The 4,539-nt window shown below is 39.5% G+C and overlaps 1 protein-coding gene across 1 annotated transcript; it reads right to left on the minus strand.

Moving 5' to 3' along the window:
- Positions 1–1,122: 1,122 nt before the first annotated feature.
- On the minus strand, positions 1,123–4,054 carry LOC135219797 (protein sel-1 homolog 2-like). Its single transcript, XM_064256871.1, has one exon. The coding sequence runs from the start codon at positions 3,519–3,521 to the stop codon at positions 1,626–1,628; it is 1,896 nt and encodes a 631-aa protein (XP_064112941.1). The 5' UTR covers positions 3,522–4,054; the 3' UTR covers positions 1,123–1,625.
- Between the last annotated feature and the right edge of the window lie 485 nt (positions 4,055–4,539).

Genomic DNA, 4,539 nt, shown 5'->3' on the forward strand with positions numbered 1-4,539 from the left:
AGCAGGTTGTGACTAAATATTTTTAATGGTAATGTGTGGCAACCTCAAACATTATTACAACACAGCATTCGCTTAAAGCACCAATGTGACCTTCTGATAACATCTCTGAACAAAAACAGAGAGAGATTAAAACAATAATTACCTGTTCATTTGGAAATAAACACTCAATATTATATCGAACTTTCTCTACTTATTACCTTTCTTATCAGTTATTTGTAACATGCACCAGGAGCGTCACTGTGAAAATTAAATGCATGATGGTGTCATTGAAGCAGCACATTTGTAGCAGTGACGGATCTAGAAATCTTTCATTGGGAGGTGGGGCACTTAATTAGACTACACGTACGGTACATATACATCAATATTTATATTTGTTTATGCAACATATATACACAGTAGTAGTTGTTGAAATAATCATTAACTAAGCAAATTTTTGCAACTAATAATGATTTATTTAAAAAAAACAATGTTCTAGTATTCTTATTGTAGAAGGGGGAGGCCACTGTTATTTAAATAAGTAAAATACTAACAAAACAGGGAACGCTTTTCACCCCTTCTCAGTGGAGAGAATTTCGATATTAAGAGCAATCCCATTTTAAAAGTAGAAGTAGGCGGGATACAATTGTTTTCACAAGAGTAACACCTCACACATTATGTTAACCGTCACTTTACTCCCGGAGGAGTTGATGAATTACCAACCATACTCTTGACGAAACCGATTACATTTAAAGGGAATGACTCAGTGACTCACAGCCTTTCGTAACAGACCAGTGTATGAGCTGCTTTACAAAACATTTTTCTCCCGATACAAAAGTCTGAAAAACTTAATTTCCCAGGTTTCCTAAAAAAAATCATTAATGAAAATAAATGCTCTTGATTTGCTGAATACCTTAGACCACAAAAATATGTCGTAGATGCTGTTTATCTTCCTTTACGGTGAGAGTATACTATTTTTTCTTGAAACATCAAGAAACTTAATATAATTAACGAAATTATATATACACATCCGTATGCACACATATTCACATAAGTTCATATATATATTTTATTATATATATATATCTATATATATATAATATATGATATATATAGATATATAATATATAATATATATATTATAATTATAAGTAAAGATATTACAAGCATTGTGTATTCATGTTTCGGAAGAGGATTTATTTTATATAATTATTGAGTGGTGCAATTTTCTCATAATATGCCGAAGAACATACAAAGCGTCACTGATAAATGAACCAATGCTTTTCACCTTGAGTTAAAGTGTGCATACGTATGCAAAAAATTTTCACACTAGGCAAAGGAAGACTCCTACCTCATCTACATGAAAATGATGTTACGAATTCAGTAAAACCTGGATTCCATAACTTGAAATAACTATGGGGAAAACTAATTCCACAAATATTTTCCTAGCAGCCATCATAGAACAAAATGTTACTGAATAACCTAACTTTACAGCAGTTTAAATTTGTTATGAGGTACCCCTTGGATGAGCGCGCTCACAGATGAGGATGCGAACAAGTAACAATGCATTGTAATTATTGGTTTACACATATACATTATTATTCATTATACCCATCTGTGTTTTTCTTTGTTTTTACATTTTTATGTGCTTACCGTCTAACACGATATTTTACCATAACCGTTATAAAAACACTCAGACCAATCATGATGGATATGTCCCACGGGGGTACAAAAGTATAAAGATATTGACCAGGGTGTTGCAAGAGAGGATGGAAATATAAGTTTGTGTTAAAGAACCTGCTGAGGGCTATGAGAACTTCCATTCTGTACAGAGCAAGGGTCACTGGCACAAGAGCCTCCGAATGGGCATCCAGGATCACTTCGTACAGTTCCCTGGCTTTTTCTAAGTTCTGCGCGGTGCCTTCCCCCCACTCGACAGCCTGAGCTGCACTAAACATGCCATGTGCATTACCAAGTTGAGCTGCACTGCTGTAGTGCTCCGCGGCTGCTGTCAAGTTCTTTGAAACACCATCACCGTAGTAGAAGAGGTCACCTAAACGTAGATACCCTAAAGCAATTCCTGCATCAGCAGCTCTCTTCCAGATTTTCACAATCTCGTTGGTAGCTGCCTCATCGTCATCATAGAGGGTGCTGCGTTCACTGTCCAGGATTCTGCCTGCATTGATGTGTGCAGCATTGTATCCGAGGTCAGAGAGTAGTAGATATTTCATCAATGCTGATGAAGTATGTCCTTGTGTGTAATCATCAAAAGCTAAGTGATGAAGGTTCCGCCATTTGCCAGATAAAGCTACCAGCCGGTAGAGAGGCAATGTATCTTCACAGAGTTTGTTTATTAAGGCCGAAGTCCCATCTGGTGTAACAGTTGTGAGCGCAGCAACTTGTAGCTTCTTGTTGTAGCTTTCAGCCACCTTGAATGCAGATGGGACATGACCAAAAGCAGCTGCAACTTCCCAAAGATGTACGGCATCAATAGGATTTCCTGGACCCTCAGGAGTGTTGTAAAGCTTCCCAAGTAAATAGAAAGCTTCTACACTTCCAATCTTCACACCTTCTTCCAGATGAAACTTGGCTTTTCTGAGATTCCTTGGAACATCTTGGAACCCTTCAAGGTACAACAGACCCAAATAAGTGTGTGCTGTCACGTCTCCCTGTGCAAGGGCCTCTTGGAGAAGTTCAAGAGTATCATTTTTATCAGGTTGAAGAGATTTGTGTAGATGCACTGCAGCTAACATTACTTTGGCAGAGGTGCTGTTTGCTTCAACAGCTTGTCTCAGATAAAGAACAGCAAGCTCAGGGTCATATTTTAGGCCGGGAATTGGGGTAACAAGAACAATGGCTGCTCTAAGAGCTGCATCTACATCTCCATTTTGAGCTAAATATTCCATAAACTGCAACTCATCCAGGGTAGGTAGCTGGTTTATTAGAGACATAGTGTCATCTTCTGGCCACACATACCGAACAGGAATATTTGCTCTCACTTCCTCACTAGTTGAAGGAACAACGCTAACTGCAGCTTTACGTAAGTACTGTAGTGCTGCTTCACAATCTCCTTTATTGATGTAATGTCTTGCTACAATAATCTGAGCCAAAGGATCTTTATTGATGGCTGCCACTAAGTAATGAGATAAGGCTTGGGTCCTTCTTTCTTCGTCCGTTAATTCTTTTCCTGTTAAATTGTGAGATAATAATAGGCCTTGTGTTGTATGGGCACGTGCACCTCCTGAATCCAAAAGGGCGAGTGAGGATTTTGCTGCCCATTCAATGTCTTGAGTAAGCCCAATACCCAAGAGACGAGCTAAGGTTAGGTCACTTTCTGCATCTGTGTTCCCTTGACTAGCTGCCTGCTGCAGAATTTCAACACCCTTCGTTGACTCACCAGGTAAGAAAAGCCCATCTCTAGTCTCATCTTGCTGTTGGTGCCACTCAGACACATCGCCACAACTTACAGTCACTATGCAGACAAATGCAATTGTAAAAAACTTCCAGGCCATCAACCTGGGTGACAATATCGATTTGCAACACATGGTTACAGGTACCGTTGCGTTCTTCAAAATAATCACAAACCATAAGTTTCAAGCGAATATCTAAGTGGAATAAATTGATCAAATTTCTCCAGGTATTATCAAACACTTCTTTAGATAAATCCTCTTCGGTTTAGTGATTCACTACACTTCTTAATTCTTAGGCTTCGCTGTCAAGACTGGCTTCCGTAGCAGAGATTCGATCGCTAAAAGGCCCGAAGGCTACGTGTCTCTAAGATAAGGGACTCACAAGTTATGACGCAACGCATCTCTGTGAGGCAGTGAGATTTCTCAAGTCTGACGTGTCCTAAGCGACGGAATAGAAAACGTATGCGCTCGGGTGGGGGACTCGAGCCTCCCTTCAGGCTTCAGCGTCTGGGATTTGGTGCGCAGGGGCGGGGGGTTGAGACGGTCACGGTACTACCTTCGTCTTGCCGTTGAAAATGCAAACGTTTTCGTTTGCCACTCCCCACCAGGTTTGTTTGGTACACGTAAATATTGAGTAGGGGCTCGTTCCGTATGAGAGTGGAAACGAACGTAGTACGTTGCTGCTTATCCAGTCGTTTCTTCGTGATAAACTAAGAGAACCGAACCGGTACCATGGAGATCAGAGATCCCGATAAACTTTCCTCCGATGAAAGGTCACGATACAAAAATATCTACCCGCCATTGTATTATTCAAAACAAGACTGGCTTCTCTGTAATTCCTCCCTTTTGAATATAAAAATAGTTATAACTTGTGCGCGAAGGTTTCAGGGTTATTGCAATCAGATTCAAATAGAAATTTCTTAGAACTGCGGTTTGGTGATTAGATAAGATTTAATTGAACTGGAATTTGAGACCGTGTGACTTGATTTGCTGATGTGTATCGGACAGTTCTAATCAATAGTTTATAGGTCATGAATAATTTCAGAAGTGACAGGAGACTGAAAACCGCCCATAACTCATACATACCAATATACATAATACAGTATTGAGCCATATTGTTCACCTATTCTCTCTTCGCAATTCCTCTCTTCAA

The sequence above is a fragment of the Macrobrachium nipponense genome, chromosome 1 (assembly GCF_015104395.2).
Source record: "Macrobrachium nipponense isolate FS-2020 chromosome 1, ASM1510439v2, whole genome shotgun sequence".
Taxonomy (NCBI): Eukaryota; Metazoa; Arthropoda; class Malacostraca; order Decapoda; family Palaemonidae; genus Macrobrachium; species Macrobrachium nipponense.

Coding starts and splice junctions, on each gene's coding strand:
- LOC135219797 (XM_064256871.1), bottom strand. CDS start 3,521: ATGTGTTGCAAATCGATATTGTCACCCAGGTTGATGGCCTGGAAGTTT.